The sequence below is a fragment of the Sceloporus occidentalis genome, unplaced genomic scaffold, assembly GCF_023333645.1.
Source record: "Sceloporus occidentalis isolate IW3139 unplaced genomic scaffold, rSceOcc1.0.p SCAF_11, whole genome shotgun sequence".
In the NCBI taxonomy this organism is placed as follows: domain Eukaryota; kingdom Metazoa; phylum Chordata; class Lepidosauria; order Squamata; family Phrynosomatidae; genus Sceloporus; species Sceloporus occidentalis.
The window spans coordinates 13,835,799-13,856,080 of record NW_028316991.1 but is presented as its reverse complement, the minus strand read 5'-3'; the positions used below and the strand labels follow the sequence as shown (position 1 = coordinate 13,856,080).

Here is a 20,282-nt window from a genome sequence, read left to right as displayed (position 1 = left end):
AAGCTGGCCACTCCGGCGGAGGTAGCAGGCGTTGCCACACCGCAGACAGAGGCAGCCAGGGAGGAGAAACTGCCCTTACAATTAGGGACATTTTGGGCATGACTCTAGCCAGGAAGCGAACTGGCAGAGAAGAGATGCTGGCACCACCACCACCACCACCACCACCACCACCAGCAGCATTGAAAAATTGGAAAGGCGAATGAGAGGGCAATTGGCGACCCGCTCACCTGTTTCACCCCAGGGCAAAGCACCCAAACACTGTCAGTCTTAGACGTTTGGCAGCAGACTTCCAGAGCTCAGACACAAGGCCCTAGCGTAAGCTGGCCACTCCGGCGGAGGTAGCAGGCGTTGCCACACCGCAAACAGACGCAGCCAGAGGGGAGAAACTGCCCTTACCACTAGGGACATTTTGGGCATGACTCTAGCCAGGAAGCGAACTGGCAGAGAAGAGATGCTGGCACCACCACCACCACCAGCAGCAGCATTGAAAAATGGGAAAGGCGAATGAGTGGGCAATTGGCGACCCACTCACCTGTTTCACCCCAGGGCAAAGCACCCAAACACTGTCAGTCTTAAACGTTTGGCAGCAGACTTCCAGAGCTCAGACACAAGGCCCTAGCGTAAGCTGGCCACTCCGGCGGAGGTAGCAGGCGTTGCCACACCGCAGACAGAGGCAGCCAGGGGGGAGAAACTGCCCTTACCATTAGGGACATTTGATTCATGACACTAGCCAGGAAGCGAACTGGCATCGAAGAGACACTGGCACCACCACCAGCAGCAGCAGCAGCAGAATTGGGAAAGGCGAATGAGTGGGCAATTGGCGACCCACTCACCTGTTTCACCCCAGAGCAAAGCATCCAAACACTGTCAGTCCTTGGCGTTTGGGAGCGGACTTCCAGAGCTCAGACACAAGGCCCTAGCGTAAGCTGGCTACATTGGCGGAGGTAGCAGGCGTTGCCACACCGCAGCAAGTGCAACCAGGGGGGAGAAACTGCCCTTACCATAAGGGACATTTGAGGCATGACACTAGCCAGGAAGCGAACTGGCAGAGAAGAGACACTGGCACCACCACCAGCAGCAGCAGCAGCAGCATTGGAAAAGGCGAATGAGTGGGCAATTGACGACCCGCTCACCTGTTTCACCCCAGGGCAAAGCATCCAAAAACTGTCAGTCCTTGGCGTTTGGGAGCGGACTTCCAGAGCTCAGACACAAGGCCCTAGCGTAAGCTGGCTACATTGGCGGAGGTAGCAGGCGTTGCCACACCGCAGCAAGTGCAACCAGGGGGGAGAAACTGCCCTTACCATAAGGGACATTTGAGGCATGACACTAGCCAGGAAGCGAACTGGCAGAGAAGAGACACTGGCACCACCACCAGCAGCAGCAGCAGCAGCATTGGAAAAGGCGAATGAGTGGGCAATTGACGACCCGCTCACCTGTTTCACCCCAGGGCAAAGCATCCAAAAACTGTCAGTCCTTGGCGTTTGGGAGCGGACTTCCAGAACTCAGACACAAGGCCCTAGCGTAAGCTGGCTACACCGGCGGAGGTAGCAGGCGTTGCCACACCGCAACAAGTGCAACCAGGGGGGAGAAACTACCCTTACCATCAGGGACATTCGAGGCATGACACTAGCCAGGAAGCGAACTGGCATTGAAGAGAGACACTGGCACCACCACCAGCAGCAGCAGAATTGGGAAAGGCGAATGAGTGGGCAATTGACGACCCGCTCACCTGTTTCACCCCAGGGCAAAGCATCCAAGCACTGTCAGTCCTTGGCGTTTGGGAGCAGACCTACAGAACTCAGACACAAGGCCCTAGCATAAGCTAGCTACACCGGCGGAGGTAGCAGGCGTTGCCACACCGCAGCAAGTGCAACCAGGGGGGAGAAACTACCCTTTCCATTAGGGACATCTGAGGCATGATTTCAGCCAGGAAGCGAACTGGCAAAAGATACTGGCACCACCACCAGCAGCAGCGTTGGAAACGGAAAAAGGTGAATGAGTGGGCAATTGACGACCCACTCACCTGTTTCACCCCAGGGCAAAGCATCCAAAGACTGTCAGTCCTAGGCGTTTGGGAGCGGACTTACAGAGCTCAGACACTAGGCCCTAGCGTAAATTGGCTACACCAGCGGAGGTAGCAGGCATTGCCACATCGCAGCAAGTGCAACCAGGGGGAGAAACTACCTTAAACATTAGAGAGAAAAAATTTAACTTTCCAAGCTAAGAGCTGGGTAACCCAATTTGGGCAGATTGAATTTAAGAAAGGCAATCTGCTCCATCAGATGAGGTGCCATGCGTGAGCGCTGTGGACTCAGTATGTTTCCAGTCATAGAAAACACGCGCTCACTTTGAACAGTGGTTGGCGGACATGATAGAAGCTGCTGCGCAACCCATGAGAGTGCAGGCCACACACTCTTCTTTTCATCCCAGTAGCTAAGAGGATCAACATTAGGAGCAGAAGGAACTTCACAGAGGTAAAGTTTGACCATTTCAGCAGCACTACTCTCCTTTCTGCTGCTAGCTCTGTCAGATGGTCCAACTATACTGCCAAGTGCCTCTTCCCAAAACGCAGCTGCTCCACTCAGCTGTGTTGTGCTGCTTGTGGCACTGCTGCTGATGCTGCTGCTAGGGGTAGCAGACCACATCATCTCTTCCTCCTCCTGCACCTCACCCTCCTCGGACAGCATTCCCATTTTACGCTGCCAGTCACGCACCTTGTTGACCAATTGCTCCCGGTAGCTACTGAGAACATTGAATTTCAAAGCTAGCTTTCCCTTAATTCTTGGATCACAAAGGCACGCTAGCATCATTTCGGGACTCTCTTCCATTCGCTTGCGAAGGTGTACTTTTAGCAGATCCTTCAGCTTCCTGACTATGGCTGCTACGTCAGGATGTAGAGTGCCACCTTGAACAGCCTCACGGTTTCCAAGGAACACATCCATCTTGCTGCCTAGATGGGAGAACACTGGGATTACCTGGGCCAGACTGGCAGTGTTTGAGCTTAAATTTTCTGTGGCATCCCTGAATGGTTTAAGGACTGCCACTAGCTGGGCGATCACTGTCCAATCCTCCCTATTCAATGGAGAGGTAATCCCAATATTGTGCTCTGAGGCAAGATTATGGATTGCCCTCTGCTGCTCCAAAATCCTCTCTAGCATGTCTAACGTGGAGTTCCACCGTGTACTGACATCCTGACGTAGGCAGTGTACGGGAAGACCTGACCTCTCTTGCTCTTCCCTCAAAAGTTGGCTAGCCTTAACACTATGGTGAAAGTGCCCAGCGATCTTTCTGCAGCGGGACAGAACTACTGCTGCCACATTAGTTCCTTCTGACATTGCTGCCTTCACTACAAGATGGATGATGTGGGCTGCACAGCGCACACCAACAATATGACCATCTCGCAGCGCTTTCACCATATTGGCACCTCCGTCAGTTACCACAAAACCAACTTCAACATTGGTGCCCGCCTCTGCTCCCACCCAAAGGCTAAACATTTTCCTAATCGCATGCAGAATATTTTGGGAAGTGTGCTTTTCATCCATCACTTCTGCATGGAGAAGGAATGATCGGTAGCCTGCTGCAGCAACTTCCTTAGACACACCGGGCTGCCACCAGTGTGCTGTCAAAGAAAGAAAGGCATGCTGGGCGCTAGGTGCACTCCACAAATCTGTAGTGAAATGAACACACTGACCAGCAGCCTTGGAAAGCTCCTCTTTCACTGCTGCAACACAGGACCGATACAGCGAGGGGACAATGTTCCTGCTGAAAGTGGAACGTGACGGAACTGTGTATTGTGGAGCCACAGCCGCCATCAATTGTTTGAAAGGCTCCCCTTCAATCATGGAGAAGGATGCCCCTCCAACAGCAATGAACTGACCAATAAGTCGCGTTACTTTATTGGCCTGCTGTTTGGGCATCGTTCTCTTGGAGTGGAATGCCCCAAATTCTTCCAGGGTGGGCTGGGCATGCAGTGCTCCAACCTGCCTTGGTCTCTGGCTGCCAGCACTAGTTGCTGCTGCTGCTGCTGCTGCTATTGGCTCAGAAGAAGAAGCTGTTGGGGTTTTTCCACGGCCACCAGCTATGCTGCCTGCACTAAGTTTTACCTCTGCATCTTTCCCCAATAGCACAGCGTTGTGTTGAGTGCTGAGGTGATGCTTCATGCTAGCACTGGTAAAATGGCCAGACACTTTCCCTCTGCTTATTAGCTTCCCACAATGTTTGCACTTTCCATAGCGCCCTTCTTCAACATTTTCAAAGTGCTCCCAAATTGGGGCGCGCATAGCCTTGGAGTGTGCCTTGGGTGCTGCTCTTACTGCTCGGGGTGGATGAACAGAGGCAGAACTAGTGGTGGTGGGACTGGTGGTAACAGTACTGGCCATAGTGGGACTGCTAATTGCTTTAGATTTGCTAGGTTTTGCTGCTGCTGCTGGTGGTGGTGATGGTGATGATCGTAGCGGAGAAGGTGGAGGCTCAGGGGAAAATTGTGCACTAGTCATTTGGACACTGCTCCCTGAGGAATCTGATTCCTGACCACTCATCTCCTCTACTTCCTCTGGCTCATAGTCTAGCTCTTCATTAGCCAGATCGAATGGAATTCCTGCTAGGCTGGAGCTAAGACTGATATCGTCGTGAGACTCGTGACTAGTAGTAGTGCGAGCAGGAAGAATAGACTCTGCACTTGGCCTCTCAGTCTCAGGCTCCTCTGCTACCTCGCTAGGTGGAGTTCCACTATGTGTAGCCCTCTCTCTAACTGTCTTTACAAAAATTTTGTAAGGACTTGGTGGCTTGCTAGAGGTACTAGGAGGACATGGCGTGGCGGTACCAGTGGGAACAGTAGGCGCAGCACTAGTGGTGGTAGAGGCGGGGGTGGTGGTGGTGGTGGTTTTCCCTACAAAGGAATGAGATCGCTTTGGTTTGGGACCCCTCTGAGTCTTGCTGCTAATTTGGCTCTGCTTGGTACCTTGCATGCTGCTGGTGGATGGGGAAGATGCTGCTTGGGGCAAAAGGCACTTCTTTTTAGTCACTGGGCTGGTACTACTTGTGCTACCCTTTAACTTTGAACGTGCTTCTGGTGCTTTAGGCTTTCCGTAAAAAACCATAGAGCTTGTGGGCCTAGCCGCACTACTACTGCCTGCTTTTGGTGCCTTTCCTTTACTTGATGATCCTTCAAGCAATGCTTCCCCAAATGATAAGCGAGAGCTTGGCCTACTTGGCCGACTAGACTGACGCAAAGGCTGCATCTTAGAGCTGGTGGTGGTGCTGGTGGTGGTGCTGGTGGTGGTGGTGGTGGTGGTAGATGGAGCTTGTCCCTCCTTAGTCCCAAAAGGAGGATCCATTTCAAATTTTGTGTTGTGTGTGTAGTGTAGTGTAGTGTAGTGTAGTGTAGTGTTTAAAAAACTATAAAAAAAAAAATAAAAAAATAAAAATAAAAAAAAGGAAAAACGAATTAAAGACAAAAAAATTAGAGGAAGTTCTCTTCAGTGCTACTGCTTAAAAAGTAAAACTATGCACTACTGCACTGTGCTGTGTGCAATCTGCCAAAATCCTAAAGTTATTGAAATTATTAACTCAAGATTAACTATTTAATAACTAGCAGTATTTTATTTTTAATTTGAATTTACACGGGCCTAAGAGCTTAGCCTACCACTATGCTAGCCTAAAGCTATATTTCCTTACTATAAGTCTACCTCTAGGCAGACGCTCTCAAACCCACTAAGCTAAAGTGAGGTTAAATCAGATTCAGTATATGATTTATTAATTAATATTAAGTTATATAATATTAATAGATTAGAACTAATTTACTTATATATTATGTATTATAGATAGAAGAATATAGATTATGAATTAGAATTTAGAATTAGAATTACTTATATTATAGATTATGAATTAGAATATTATTATTTATAATATATTATAGATTAAGATTAAAGAAGATTAGAATTATTTTAGTACTACAGCTAGTAGCTTGAAGCTTTGCTTAGTACAGCTCGTCACAGTCAATTTTTCTTGAAAAGAATTAGAAATAAAATAAAATGTCACAGCAAAACAGTTATCTTCACTGCTTGCTGCACTCACTAGCCCAACAAGTTCACTTCACTGATGGACTGAGGTGAGCAAAACACTAAGGGTACTTTTAATAAAATTGAAATAAAATGTAAAATAAATGAGAAAATCTTTGCAAAACAGTTAACGTCACTGCTTGCTGATCAAAAAAAAACACAGCACTTATGCGGCTGCACTCACTAGCCCAACAAGTTCACTTCACTGATGGACTGAGGTGAGCAAAACAAATGAAATAAAATGAAAGATTAATTAAGAAAAATTGACTTGGTCTCTTACTGTTGCTAAAACAAAGCACAAACTATAGAGCTGCAGCACCAGTACTAATAAGATTAGCTGAACTATACGCTAGTAGTAATTAATTAATATTATTACTTTTATTTATAGCTAATTTAATTAACTATTAAGATAAGAAAGAATTAGAGAATTATTGATATTACTGATTTTAGATTAGACACTAGTAGATGTTCTGAATGTCTACAGTACACTCTACACTAGTATACTATTACTAACTATAACTGACAAATATATATATAATTTTATAATGAATTCAATTATTAATTATATTAATTAATATTACTGATTTTAAATTAGACACTAGTAGATGAATGTCTACAGTACACTCTACACTAGTATACTATAGTATATATATATATGACTGACAAATATATATATATATATAATATTATAATGAACTATTAAATTATAGATTCTATTAAATTGTAATTTATAAATTCTATTTAATTTATTTAAGCAGGACAGGCAATAGGCACTAGTGCCAGCCCAGGGCAAGGGCACCCCAGTGCCACTGAGGCACTGGGTGCACTGTCAACTCAACAGCACTTACACTAAAGTTGATGACAAATTAATTTTAAAAAAATTAAATTAATCAAATTATTATTATTAAATATATTAATTAAGTAGCACTGAAGTGAGGATGAAGTACACAGTGAGAAATGGCAGGCTAAGGCTTACCAGTCTCACACAGAACAGAACAATCTCTCTCTGTAACGCTCGGATGCAGCACAGCAGTGTTGCCAAAGCAGTCACAGCGAAAAATGAATGGATCTCTCAGGCAAGCTCTGGTCTTATAAAGGCGCCTTCAGAATTCAAAAAACAGCAGCACAGGCATTGGACGAGACCCTTAGCGTTACGTCACAAGAGTGAGCTGATTGGACAGACGAGGATCAGCTCACTCCTGTTTGAAATTTTGGCGGTTGCGCGGCAAAAACGAAGACGATCACGAAGAATCTTCGAATCTTCGTGATTGTGAGTCTTCGTCTTCGCCTACGGTTTGCCGGCACTGTATTCTGTTCTACGTTCCTTCGGAACGAACAAAAAAACGGCCTCTTCGTGCTCGTTTTCATGTTCGCCCGAAGACGAATGCACAAGTCTAATAAGAATCTGGAAAATCTAAAATCCTTCAAAGGTTCAGTCCATGAAAGGACAGCAGTTTTCACTCCTGTGATTTCCGTTACGTCCTTCAGGAGGACACACGCGGCAGCTATTTTTGCCGCCTCTGCTCATGTTTGAGCTTCTTCCGCTTTGGTATTGACCTCACAGATCTAGCTGCCCTAAGGGGACGTTCTGTTAGCCGCAGTTCTATGATATCACAGTCGTCATCGTCTCATGTTGCCATCTTGGAACCTGTATACAAACAGTTGGAAAGTGACGGGAAACACAATGAGCTTTCTTGTTTGAGAAATAGATATAAACTGTCTGCCCAGAGACACAGGCCTTGCATTTATTTTGTTCTTCTTTCTTCATCCTGATGAAGCCCTGCTTTGCAATACAGTCAAAACATTGGCTTTTTTGTTAGATAAAATGAAACTTTTTGTTGTTCGAGTTGTTTCATAGACAGACTGTATGAGAAAAATGAAGGGTAATTCCTACCAATGTGATAAATTGCCACCGCTGATTGAACATCAGCCTCTTCGCCACCGAGCGACTAGTATTCTTTATAAGCATGATGAAACCAAACAAGGCTGCTAGTTCCCGGCTTGCTGTAGGTGGCAGCTACTTGTTTAATTAGCATATAAGAAGCGTTATACTTAAAAACCTTTTAGTTAAGCCATTTAAAAAAAATCTCTTTTAAACACTAACTGGACCTACTTAAATACCGCCTTCTGAGTGCGTTGTTGTAATGTTTGTATTTGACCACAAGAGGGCAGCCCATTTTCACCTCTTAAATGTACAAAATGTGAGTAAAGATTAAAGGGACACTCCAGACATGTATGTTCTTTATGATATGTAATAAAGAACATGTATGTTCTTTATTACATATCATAGCTGTGTGGTTCCTTTAAAGTTCCAAGTGGTCTATTTTTCAAATGCATAGTGGGATTGCGTGAAATCCCCCCTAATGCATTTGCCCCTTTTCCCAACCCCCTACCAGCTAAATGCCCGCAGAACACATCTCCCACAGCACTGGCTCGGTGGGCACTGCCGGCAGGGGTCTGTGTATACCCCCGCGTGCCTATGTGGAAAGTAGTGCCGTTGGTTTAAATAGGAGCACTTTCCTGCCTCTAGCAGACAATCAGTGGCATGAACAGTCGAACCATGGAGGAGCAATCAGCAAGTACATACTGTTGGTTGCCACAGCGACTGCATCGCCTTTACCACAATATATTGATTCTTTTGTTCCAAATATTGCCTAGACATTATCCCTCACCTACTAGACAATTGGGACTGATGGGAGGACGGCTTGCTGCAGAACTGTAACGTATATACTGTAGGTTCCAGGATATAATGTATTGTCCCAGGCAGATCTCGTTCTTTGTCACTGGTAAGCTTGTTCTGTCACTCATTAGGTAGGACAGAATGCCATTTTTTCTGTTCTAGAGATATATTCGCTAGAATGCAACAATGTAATCATTAAAGGAAATAACTCACTATGGTTGCAAATGTGTGTAAATCATTAAAAAAATTGTTGCTGACTAGTTCTGGAATGTGTGTGTATGTATATATATATATATATATATATACATATTGGACCAAGGGAACATGGAGTCTTTAGTTGAAAGTGACTCCTTTTAATGATCCAAAAAGGTTTAGTTGCACAAGCTTTCAGAACCTAAGAGGTCTCTTCTCCAGACCTCTTCTAGTTTGTTGAGCGTGGTAGCATGCCAATGAAGTATATCAGTTATATCATTATATATATCAATGAAATGTATCAGAAACACGTGTTCCCAAAGCCTGTGCATGGAAGGTCACGCAACGAGCAGATGTGAACACAAAAAGGTGAGACCAGCTCAGCTCACCTGCGTTACTATGAATTATTTATTAAAGAAATAAAAAACAATGCGTTCAACACACCAGAATGATTTGAATACATGTGTATCAAACCAAAAAAACAATTATGATGTCATACACAGTACTTTGCATTCTCATAATGTTGCGGCTGAGAATCTAATATCAATTGTCCTGCAATCTATTAGATGTCTGCTTCATACACGGCTAATTATGACAGTGATCTAGGTCACACAGTGATAACATGATTCAATCACCTCTTCTTCTCTTTTTATACACCATTAACCCACTAAAAGGGTTACATATACAACTAAACCGTTATATATACTGGGGTTTATTCACTAAATGGGATCGCTTCAAGAGATTGACTTCACTTTACATTATGAATGGCCAACCACAGCGATCTTCTCCTGCAGGAAGCGTTGGGTAGGACTGGGATGCCCATTGTGAGTACGTTTTGCCATATGTACTTTAGGTTGCTTGGTTACCGGGTCCCTTGGCTAGACTTGCCCCGTGGGCTACATTAAGCCCGTCGTCCCCTGGAAGGGAGGTTTCTTGGGAGTCCGGTCTGCTTGCTGGTTTAATAATGCCTTATGCAGGGTTAGCTCAGCCTTTCCTGCAGGAAAAGCGTCCCGGGGTTTGGCTCTTAATAACATACAGTCCAGTCAGACAGATGCTTTTCAGTTTACATCCAAGCTGGAAGGTTAGTGAATACACCTCTTGGCCTCCAATTTACATAAAAGCTCATATTTTCGTAGTCCGTTTGTGTATGAGTTCATATTTCTTTCCCCAGGATTCCCTACAAGATAGAGGCAAACGCTCCTTAATATTTAATTCATAAAAGAAACAAAATTGTGCTGGTTTCCCATTAACATGGATAATAGCGTTTATATATCTTAGAAAACCGTCACCACTTCTACTACAGTACAGAAAATATAAAGCTATTTCCCACGGCTGCGTTCTTTAATCATCTACAGAGGTATAGTTTGCTGTACATTTTAAAAAAAAGAAAATTTTCATTTATTTAATAGAAAACAAGGTTGTACAGGTTATTTTGGCAGCTCTTCGATGATTATCCGAGATACTGAGTTCCATCCAGTAGATGCATCTCCTCTTGGGTAGTCTTCGCAGGTCCCCACCCAGACCGCCACATCCACCAGACCGGCGCTAATTCCTTCGCACAATCCTTCCACTAGGACACCAAACAATTACATGTGAAAACATAGAATAGCACCGCTGATTTACATTGGCTCATACCTTCATTCCCTACTTAAAGGAAACACTAAATTATCTCCAGTCGCTGTCCCGTAGGACGGGCTCTGGTTTTGGAACATTAGAAAACAGGCATAACTGAATCCTTATCTATTTATTTTACATTATTCTGGTTTCTGGTTCTCGACTCCGACATCACATCTGATTCCACCAATTGGACGGCCAATTCGTCTAAAGCTAATTGTCACACATTTCCCATGATGCCACTTTGACACTTGATTGGGTATCACAACTGATTGCTGGGCCAGCTCTTTTTTTATTTGGCCCATTGCCCACATATATTTGCCCAAAATCCCCTTTGTAATTTAAAATGGGTTAGCCATATAACAGCAACCCGGCCCACCGCCCCTTCCGGGTCTCATATGGAGGAGGAGAGGGAGAGCTCCGCATGTGGTGGGGGGTGCCATGAGAAGCACCCAGGTATGAATCCTACTGCCTGTCCAAAGTAGAGTGAAGTGACATATGTCCTGTGCTCTACATGCATTTTACCAATATTTTTGCAGAAAAAATAAAACAAGTGAGCAAAATAATCCAATGGGGATAATTGAGAATATCACATTTATGACCATTAATAAATACACATAACATAGGTTAGCACACTTCATGGTTGCCGCTATTTATCTAAAGCCGTGAAACCCCCCACCCCATGCCTACCGGTGGACGTCCGATGAATGTTAATGGTGGAGTTGAATTCGGCACTTCCTTGGTCTAAGTAAATAATGGCTTCGATGGGAAGGGGTCCGGCACACTCAGCACCATTAAACGTGAAGTACCAGCGCTGACAGCAGGCCGTCTTACACTTGAGACGCAAAGACCCACTAAACACAACTCTTAAGGCGCTCTGAGAACGCATCTTCGTGAACGTACATTCCTTAAAAAAAAGAAAACAGAGATTTATAAACATGAATCCACAACGGACATTGTATGGAAAGAGAGAAAGGAAAAAAGAGGAGGAGAAGAGGTGTGAAAGGGAACGTCGGAGGGCCACCACTTACAGTATCTATCTATCACAGTTATGGCCACAAAAACACAAAGTATCAGTAGTCGCTTGGCAGAAAGATGCAGCTTCTAGTGGCTTTATCTTACTAATGTCTGATCAGATGAAGTACAATGTAACCTGTACAGCCATCAGTGTATGCGGCACTTAATATACAACGCTACAAAATAACAGCTGACCATGCACAGGGTCATAATTGACTATCAATACAATCTTTTAACAGACAGGAAGCACAGCTGCTGACCACCCAGGCGACAGAGGTTGTCCTTCAGGCCCTTTCCTGTTATCCACATGAAGCCGTCAGCGCTTTTAAATGCACCTGGCCTTCTGCTCCAAATAGCACCAACGTTCTCCTAGGTCTTTTCTTTCAGTGTTCATCTTCATTAATAATAATAAAAAAACAATATAAACATGTCGCATGCCACCCTCATTAAGTAATATAAATATTGTTTTAAATAAAAAAATATATAATAATTAAATAGCTTTAAAATTAATCTAGGAGTGTTCAAACTACAAATAAACAAAAATTTATTTTCCAGAAATGCATATTTTTTGAGTGAACGCGTTACATCAATAACACAATGAATAGCGCTTACAGCGATTTTCCCCAGGTCTATGCCGTAGTTTAGCGAGCTCCACGCACATTGCTTGTAGTTGGGAGTCCAGGATTCCTCTACGCTCTCTCTCATGCACTCTCCTTTCTCACCCTTGGCTCCATCGCGGCCTGGAATTCCTGGAGTTCCAGGGATCCCATTCACTCCAGGAGTCCCGTCTCTTCCAGGTAGACCCATCGGCCCTTGCATGCACATGCCATTATACTGTGAAGATACAAAGTAAATATATATTTAGTGATCTATGTACAATGTACAGCTTGAACCAAACTCACCGCTGTCAAGAAACATCTGTCTTTATAGTCCTTTTATCCCTCAGCAGGAGTCCTGCACAGACAGCAGGGGCCTGTAGGTGGCAGTGTTTTCTTACACTGATTAGTAATTATACATTTATAATGGCTGCTTTGGGCAATATCCAATAAAATGTTTAATTTAAAAAAATGGTTTTTCATTTAGACATGAAGATGAGAAATAATTGCTTTTGTCAGCCCAAAGAATTGCTTACTGAAGGCTGAGAACAACAAATAAAATCATTTAAAGACTATTAAAGGCCAGCGGCTGGATGTCTGCGGGGTTAATGTCCAAATTTCACTTTTTGGTAGCTCAGTGTTACAGACATTAATATCTTCAATAAAGCTAACCTTCCCAGCTGGGTGTTAATTCATGGCTTGGTAAGGCCCTAGCGAGGTCAAAATTGCCTCTTCCACCCAAGCACTCCTTACCCCTGACAACCTTAGGTTCCCAACTCACCCCATTTTTTCCAGCAGGATTACAGCCCTAAAAAGTCATGGAGGCTCAGGCTTGCCTGCTATTAGCCAAAATACAACATGCTCCTTCGCACAACTTAGACTCACGAAACTGGACTGTTTATTGGATTAACCCTTTGCCTGCTGCCTACCATTCTGGGTTAGCTATTTGCCTTCTGCCAGCCATACTGACACCGGACTGTTTATTGGATTAACCCTTTGCCTACTGCCAGCAAGACTGAGTTATTTCCAGATCTGAGTTATATGCATTCCTTTCTGCTCTAGACTCCTTTATTGGTCACGCCGGACTGGACATAAGGGCAAGCACCTTTGTAGGTGCTGTAGTCTGATTGGACTATGGGGGCAAACTGCCCAGCATGAGTGACAATTGCTTTGGTTGTGAGCTATTTATAAGTGGTAGTGAGTGCCCAAATGAATAGTCTGTCATAGTGGTAAATATAAGATGTTTTGAAGTTAGCAGTTTTGTCCTGGTTATAGGTGAGTATGGGTGGTGCATGTTATAGGAAGAGGATGGAAGGGTCTAGATGGTCAATCGTGTTGTGAAGAAAAGGCGGAAAGAGGCAGGAGAGTAAGTGATCATGTGTAGGGAAAGAGACTATAGATGGGAGAGAGATTCTAGCAGCCTGCCAGAGAGTGGTGGAGAGAGAAGGAAAAAGAAAAAAAAACAATGAGAAAGGCCCCCAACAATATGATACATGTGATTTGAACAACAGATTTAACTGTATTTAGGAATATTAGGCATTCGCGTGTGTATGGCCATGCCAAACAGCATGCATTTTATCAACACGTGCGAAAACAACTCCGATAAATCGCTCCAGGGAGCCCATGATACAGAAACACCCCTTAGCACAGGAAGCACTCTCCTCTCCCAAACAGGAAGTGCCCATGAATCAGATCATTTGAGCCAATAGGGTGGAATCATTTCTATTCAATTTTACCTATTTTTGCCTGGCATTTCTTTTCCTCTTATTACACCCCGACACACAGGGGCCAGCCAGGTTATTGAAATACACTCAGCAGGGCTGTGTAGGTGCCACCAACAATGTTCGGGCCCTGAGTAGCTGCCCCTTTTGCCCTATAGTAAAGATGGTCCAGCTTGCGTGATGCCAGTCAGTTTACTTTTCTTCATTAGAAGCAGGCAGAAAATGAGAACAATATCTCCATTAACTAAAGGAGATTTCTCCAGGGTGCATTAAATAAAACCTCAGTGATTGCGGTGTCCCAAATGAACTACGCAGAAAAAAAGAGAGCGTTGAGGGCAGGCATGGAGTTTAACTGAGCCTAAAATGTCAGTGAATGCGATTTATTTATGCTGGTCCTCGGGCTCCTTAATTTTTAGCAAAGTGTTACCCGCCCCACCGTCCCAGCTCTGCCCATATCATTAACAAAGCTATAAGGTGCGTTCACAGTAACACTAAAATTGTGTCCCGCCACAACCTCTCCCAGACACAATCTCATCTGATGTAGCAGAGCCGATCTAAGCACCATAACTGGCTTCAATATTTTGTCCGTCATGCTTCCTAGAGATCACCAATTTTATTCTGGACTACAGAGACTGGAGGAAATACCTTGGGCTTCAGATTTGGAAAATGTGAATCAATAAACTGTGAAATAAAAAAAGAATAATGAAAGAAGCAGTATATGTGCCAAGAGACTGAATGAAAACTGGGGTTTCTAGCAGCCAAAATAAATACACATAATGTACAAAGCCAAGTCGAAATGGCTTAAAACAAATCTGTAGTCATTCCCATTCACTGAGCGCATTATGTAGCTCAACGAGCATGTCGGCACCGGGAGACTGCGGGGACTTTATCTGGCATCGACAAATGACCTCAATCAATCGAAAGATTCAGCTAAAACAACAAAACTGAAATTTCGCTAGCCCCAAAATTGTTGAATGTAGAGTGTGGCTGTGACCCGAGAAGGCCCTCTACCAAGCTAGTCCCCTGCCCCTCTGTCCATCCAAGGGGGCTTTCCCCTCAAACTCATGTCTCAAAAGAACATCAGAGCTTTCAGATTATGGAAATTTCTTCTTATAAAACAATTATCTATCCATCCCAGTATAATGAGAGTTGAATAAAAAGGGCACAAATTAATATATGTAGAACTTTGTGTAGAAATACAGCTTTTCAGAAGAAGGAAGAACGTGGAAACTGATTAAATCACAGATGGGCAGGAAAGTGGCATGTTCATCTGTTTAAAGAGCATAATACACCCCCCCTGGGAATCAGGGCTTTAAGCCCAGAAAGTATCAGACTACACAGTTAAAATAATGACATGGGCTACATGCCCCTTCCATAGAACATGCCTCCAAACCACAGATTTTAACGTGTTTCTGTGGGATATCAGTGGGGTGCACTGGGTCTGTACATTGAATACACTGCTGTTTATTTTAACAATGCAATAGATTTATAGACATGGATTGTTGTGAACCGGTTAATGATATCATCAAGCCAGGTAAATAAATTAAAAATAGGATGAGTGTATTTATTTTGCAGGCTTCAGTGCCAGGGTAGTACTTGTCCGTCACCCCTTCAGAACACAAATCTTGACCCACACTCCATGAAATGAGATCAGAAGCTTCAATTCATTGCCGGTTTATTTTTCTCTTTTGTTAGACATGTGAATCCGCCACTTTAAGTAACGAGTTCAACATGGATGTTGCCAGTCAGGATGAGTTAATTACATATCGGCTGATGAAACATTCGGTAGTTTAGTGGTACAGCTCAATTAGTAAATGTGCCGTATATGTCATCGCCGGCTGAATCATTGTCCTGGAATGTATAGACTGAATTCTATGAATAACAAGCCGGGGTGTATTAGCCTTTCACTACATTGCAGAAAGTAAGAAAGTGCGGGTTTTCTGTTGAGAGCAGCACTTAAAATACACTTACTGAGCCACTTCACACGCCTGTCATGGGAAACTGAGACTACTTGATCCATTAAATGACAATCCAGCCATCACATGCACTTTAATGCATATTATAGTCATACCTGGGAGCTTTGTGGCTCCGGCTATCCGGAGCCCCCCCTTGCGGGATGCAGGTGGGCCGTCCTACTGATGTCAATAGGCGGTCCTGCTGATGTCACAGGACACACACCATTGTTGAAGGGGAAGTGGGTGGGGAGGGGGGCGTGCTACAATGCGTTACCGCAACCCGGAATTTCCCTCCAATGACCCAGAGACTCAGAGAAGCAGCACTTCACCCGGAGTCTCCGGGCAATTCCCAGGTATAATTATAGCTGAGAGGTCCTTTTAAATTATCATAATGTCCGCCTTGTAAATGCATGGTTGGGGGATTCTGCAAAATTCCTCCAATGTTGTGAATGTAACACTTTTCTAACTAAATGCAAAATTAGAAACATTGTTCATTATACATGACAGATCTGCTGAGGGTTATTTCCATAACATACTAAAGTAACAACTATTTTACCTTTTCATGAAGGTATTTTATGACCTGTAGATACATCCGTGCGTACTTACTTACACACACGCATAAATATCGGGGCAATAAGAAGGAGCTTTCTCACTATGTAATTTCTGTATTTGTTCTATGTCACCCTGTCTTCAGATGCCCCGCAGCGTGCTTCTCGTTTGGGTTGATGAGATGTTAGCTTATTTTATCTTAAAGCCCGCCAGCCATGAGCAGATTACCTAGGTGCTTATTTACCGAAGCGATGGAGGCGCTAGGTAGAGACTTTGCAGGAGGGTTATGGTTTCGCAATAGACTGACTTGAACTTTACTAAACAATCAATGGCCGTCCCTGTCAACTTTGTCCCAGAAGACTGGTTAAACTGGCCCTGCAGATTACCTAGGTAAATCCAGGATATGATTTCAAGAAAGCACTCCTTGCAGCAGACGTTGACTTTGGTTGGACCTTCATTATATATTGTGACGTCAGTGAGTGGAAACCACAACTCTCCTGCAACTTCTCCATCCAACTCACACTGTAGTGAATAAACCCTTGTGCGCTGTTAAGAAATTACCCCCCTATTTTTATTATCAAGTGAGATCTTCTAATTTCTTACATGGAGAGTAATATCAGCTTGCCAGGAGGGGTGAGTGAGCGTAAAACCCCACTTGGTTATCTGAGGGATGGCCATCAATGAGGCAAATAAAAACCCATCCGTGTATTACTCTACTTTTAAGAGATTGAATGATGAACAGTAAATAAGGACAAAACACGGGAATATTATTGGTAAACACATGCATGCCATGGAAAGACTTATCGCTTCCAGCGGTCACCAATGATTTCAGCTTTATTCACAGTTTACAGGCAGTTTGGGATTTTTGTTTGATTTTATTTTAATGCGTTGATTAAATGAATCTGACATGTACATTACTGTGAAATCGGAGAGTTTGATTATTATAATAGCTGGTTATATTTGGCACAAGGGAGTCGCAGAGAACAATGGACACGTTGCAGTTTTTCTGTATAAATTCACGACTTTGGAATTTTCCAAGGATATAATTTTCGAACAAATGTCTACGGGCTATAAATACATTGCCACGTTGTTTTTTTTAAAAAATTCAATCAGCCAATTCTTACTTACAGGCGTATAAAATCTAAAAAGCATAAAAACATTCCTCTTGCAGGGTAACACACTGTGATAATCCAACTGGTTCAGCTCAAACGTACGTTTACACAGCTGGGTGGATTAAAAGTGTTTATATTACACATTGTATGTAATTGTCCTGAAACAAACTCTAAACTATTGTTCTAGTGTAACCTACATTCATTTTAACTTGTGATATAGTTGACCAATAGCTGTAGTATCTGGATTACGGATCTACTCACTGGTGGCCCTACCATACATGCAGGTTAAGAAGCCCCTTAGGACCCCCATTGGACTCAAACGGAGGTCGGAAGGTTGAGGCATCGATTCCTCTTAAACTTATACCACTGTAATGGATAGTGTATCAAACTTTTGATCCCAAGTATGATGGTTGTTTGTGGGAAATTATCAATTTTCAGCAATTGTACTTAAAACGGGGCTCCCAAAATCTGGAAACACCATACCTCCCAACATAAGGTTTGTGGTTTGATGAGTGGATGGAGGTAGAACTTTACTGAGGCTTTATGACTGTCATCTATTAATAGCTATTTTCGTGATTGGGAGGCAAGAATAATGACTTTATTTACACAATTTGCTGTATAAATCGGTTTTAAAGATTTTGTGGTGGGCCAGTGTCCCACAGAGCTGCTGCTCCAGTGATAGATTGGGTGCTGCAGCACACGGCCAGCAGTTGGATATACCAGACCATACTCCACCTGAGCATAAAAACATAACGTTCAGCCACGCATATCCAGCCATCGGCTACACTTACGCCACCAGGCTACCTCTGGCCTTAAAGTGCCAAGGCTGCCTTGGCATCACCAGTCCAGCTCTTGTGCTGCGACAACTTGTATTAATGATAGCCGGACATCTTTTGCTTCTCCTCTGTAACTCTACAATAGCTCTCTAAACTGTTTTCTGTTGGTAAGCCTAGTCCGGCAGGGGCTACAAGACATCCAGTAACAGCTAAAATCAGTAAAACCTACCTAATGTGTTGGAAGACTATTAAGAATTCCATGGTGTAAGTCATTGTCTGTAATGCACAATAATTTGGACCACAGCCATAACAGGCATATAATGTTCTGTGTGACCACTTTGGTGGCAATACAAGTGCTCAGAAAATGAAATATAATATTAAAGACAGAAGTGGACTTGGTTTGTTAAAAATGGAAACAAACCAAGAGATGGGGCTTGACACATCTATAACAAAACAATACTACCGGACCACAGTCACAGGTTTAATTGTTCTTAATAGAGTCCTTCCATCCAGGGAGGCCCTTCTAGTGTCCATATTCAGCTGAACACCAGCGATAACAACAGTGAATTCTCATTGAGCAGTCAGTATGAGCAGCCAGATGAAAAGATGTCTCTGGAGCGTCCTGCAATTGGGACACCATATGTTCTGAGCTACAGTAGGTATACCCCTCAATTCTTTTGATAGAACCCCATCACTAATGCACTTGTTATAACAACGTTGGCATACCAAAACAAACACCCCAAGACATCACGTTTGAAGAACCCTGGCCTAGAGCACAAGAAAGAGCTAGAAATCATACAGCCTGTGTAATTTTACTATGAGGGTCTCGGATTTGACAATATGTTAAATTTGTAATGAAAGCCACATTTGTGCTGCATGGTGGACTGAAATTTAATTTTGAAATTGTGGAATGACAGAATATTAGGCTACGCATAGAAGCTAGGTAGGTTAAATCCGGGACAGTTTGCAGCTTGCGCTGTATGATCTTCTCATTTAGCACAAACCCTAATTTTAACATTCAGTTCTTCTGATGTTCACATTTTGTTTTGCAGTTTCTAATCGTGTCCTGGAAGGACATCCATAAGTACATTTATGGAAGACCCATACATGCCTTTAAAAGCCTCTATTATTCATAACGTTTTTGTAAATCTAAACATAGCAATATATATATATATACTCCATGATAATGTTTCTGCATGGATTCACTAGTGACATCTGTTACCTATTTGGAATGAAAGGCTGCTTCTGTAAGTCGCATTAGAATTGTAATCATAAACACACACGAGAACACATTTATTCCTAAAAAGAAAGAAAGAAGAGAAAAGCCGCTGGATATAGATTCACTAAGGCACATCTATTTTATCTCCTTTCACTTGAATACACTAAGAAAATCATACTGCAGTTATGGCAGATATGGTAATAAACTTACCCTTTCTATGATTTCCAAGTCTTTTTGGCGAAGGGCTCTTTGCTTGACTTTTTGGTTCTCGGTTTGTGAGTCTATAGGTAGCAGCGAACACGAAGCCAGGAGAAAGCAGGTCCAAATAGAAATCATCTCAGGAGCTAAAAGGATGGACTTTCGGAGAAAGTGAGTCCGAAGCGGGTCTCAGCTCAGCTCCCAGTAACTGGAAGTGCTAACTGCAGGGAGGTGAATTACACAGAGGCTCTTTCTGCAGAAAGGACTGTGTGTTTTTACATCCTATGGCTGGCGAGCCTCAGGGGGATAGAAGAATTTCCAACCCCTGAATCTTAACTCTTCAACATAGTTAACAGATGCTGAGCTGACATCACAGCAAGGGATGTGCTATAAAATCTGAAGGCGTACATCAAAGATATTCAACGTAAGAATCAGAACCAGATCAGATGTACATGAAGGAGTTAAATTGTATACCTGCCATGTGTATGCCTTAGAGATGGACAGTCCCTCTTCGGAACTCATATCCGTCTTTTCTAGGAGCACAGTGCTGGGTATGAGTGTATCACAGCGTTCTACTGCTCTAAATCATATTAA

General features: G+C 43.5%; 1 protein-coding gene across 1 annotated transcript; it reads right to left on the bottom strand.

Annotated features, from left to right (window-relative positions):
* Positions 1 to 10,358: 10,358 nt before the first annotated feature.
* On the bottom strand, positions 10,359 to 19,826 carry LOC149305612 (collagen triple helix repeat-containing protein 1-like). The gene is made up of 4 exons (XM_089477598.1): positions 19,701 to 19,826; positions 12,175 to 12,396; positions 11,236 to 11,452; positions 10,359 to 10,501 (listed from the first exon to the last, which is right to left on the bottom strand). The coding sequence occupies exons 1-4, from the start codon at positions 19,824 to 19,826 to the stop codon at positions 10,359 to 10,361; spliced, it is 708 nt and encodes a 235-aa protein (XP_089333724.1).
* Between the last annotated feature and the right edge of the window lie 456 nt (positions 19,827 to 20,282).

Bases quoted from the DNA above. Each gene is read 5' to 3' on its own strand.
- LOC149305612 (XM_089477598.1), bottom strand. From the start codon at position 19,826: ATGATTTCTATTTGGACCTGCTTTCTCCTGGCTTCGTGTTCGCTGCTA. The intron at 12,397-19,700 runs GTAAGTTTATTA...GTATCTTCACAG, and splicing joins ACTTGGAAATCATAGAAAGG to TATAATGGCATGTGCATGCA. The intron at 11,453-12,174 runs GTAAGCGCTATT...CTTTTTTTTAAG, and splicing joins TAGACCTGGGGAAAATCGCT to GAATGTACGTTCACGAAGAT.